This window comes from Camelina sativa, chromosome 11 (genome assembly GCF_000633955.1).
Source record: "Camelina sativa cultivar DH55 chromosome 11, Cs, whole genome shotgun sequence".
NCBI classification, from domain to species: Eukaryota; Viridiplantae; Streptophyta; class Magnoliopsida; order Brassicales; family Brassicaceae; genus Camelina; species Camelina sativa.
In genome coordinates this window covers 38,591,214-38,593,061 of record NC_025695.1, presented here as the reverse complement: position 1 = coordinate 38,593,061, position 1,848 = coordinate 38,591,214, and the positions used below count along the sequence as shown (strand labels likewise).

Here is a 1,848-nt window from a genome sequence, read left to right as displayed (position 1 = left end):
TGATGGTGGTGGCATCAGAGAGGCACACTGCATGATTGTTGATGATGATGATGGTTGGGAGGATCGCATGATTGTTGTATCATTATTTCTTTTTAGTTTATTTTTGGGTTTAAAAGTTCTTATATTTGGTTGGTTAGGTGGAACAATGGATGTATGTTTTGAGAGCATCGATGTTAGTTAGACAGCTGAGTTGGTTCTCTTTATGTTTTCTTTTAATAAGCTGCTCTTTTTGGCTCTCTTAGTTGTTGTCAAGAACTAATGAGATATTTCTTTCCATTTTTAATTAATTTGAGATATTTCATTTATATCCATTAAAGTGTTCTGGTGGATTATATTTTGTTCAATTTTAGTTATTATTACTAAACTCTTATTAGAATCTGTTTGGTTCAGGTCGATGAAAAATAAAGGCGATAAATAAGCCAACTTTTTTACCATTATGCTATCTATCACTTTTGCAAATAAAGAGTTGAATTGTGATATATCTAGTGCATATCCTTTTGAATAAAAAAGTAAATGTTACTTTTAACCCAAAAAAAAAAATCAATTTGATTCGATTCGATAGAATTCTATTTTTTGGCTTCGTTCGGGTAAAACGTCTTATGCGTTGAAAGGGTGAGGGAACTCGTAAGTTGTGGTGGTGGAGAGAGATGAGCTGAGGTTCTTATCCAAAGGAAGACCTCTCCTTTTGCCTTTTTGTTGACAAGCCATCTTTGTCCCCAAAAGACTACATTTTTCAACTGACAAGAGACCCATCATTTATATTTCCTAAAGGTCATAAACCAAACTGAAATAATGCAAGAGGATGGTGACAAAAAAAACATATGATGGTGGTGCAATTTAGAGATAATTTGGAAAAAGGGGCTTATATATTAGGATTGATGTGATCATCTTACCTACTCATTAAACCACTTAACTCCAATGTTTTTTTATAACTCCCATCATTTCATCCTTCATATCACTTTGTTTCCCATCCTACGGTCACCATTCGTCCTATCTCCCATCTCCACTCCCTCTCCCTCCAAATATTATTTATATTAATAAATAAATGAAATGAGACATTGGCTTAATTAGTTGGTTACATGCATTTGTCCTTGCATATTAATATGTCTCCTTCTACATTAACTTCTGAATGGTGAAGTTAGCCACTACCAATTTACCAAGTATTAGGTACTTTAATGGTTTGTGTAATGCGCAGATTTATACATAAGAGTGTCGTGTGTTTAAAAAGATTCTAGTGGTCCAACTATATGAGATTGTTTTGTTGCACAAGATTTATTCATGGAAGCTAGTATGTATTTTGACTATTTTCTGATAGCAATACAAGTATAATGATGTTTTGAACTTAAATTAATTCAAAGGTGTGTGACAGTCACTATAATTGCAGAATATTTATTCAGCTTAGCAAATTTTGTTTGGTTGTCAAGCAGAAGAGCTTAAATAAATCACATTATTAAGTGCTAAATTGGAAAACCACATCTATATATTCAAGTGACATTAATGGAAGTAAACCCCTATACAGCTACATATTTCATCTTTATTCTCATTGAATGGTTGATACGAAACCCAAACAGCCATCTTCTTCTACAGGGAGGAAGTAACGAGTTGAAGTCATGGAGCCAATCTATGAACTTTCCACGCAGGATCCCCGTTTACGTCTTGCAGAGAATACTGCAGCCTGTTTTCGACATTCATATGTTAACAAAACATTGACCATGGAAACTTTTTTGTGTTCTATGCCTAATTAAGAGATCATAATCCTCTTCATGCATCTCAATTTCAAGCTATTTCTGAAAATCTAGACCCCTGTTGCTACAGAAACCCGCTTTAGAAACAAGATAGGAGGTACCT

General features: G+C 33.9%; 1 protein-coding gene across 1 annotated transcript in view; it reads left to right on the top strand.

Moving 5' to 3' along the window:
* Positions 1 to 162, top strand: part of LOC104728751 (transport inhibitor response 1-like protein) — a gene marked incomplete at its 5' end in the record, with an annotated part of 4,542 nt that extends 4,380 nt beyond the window's left edge. The window contains 1 exon segment of the mRNA XM_010447694.2: positions 138 to 162. Coding sequence (XP_010445996.1) covers positions 138 to 162 — 25 coding nt within the window.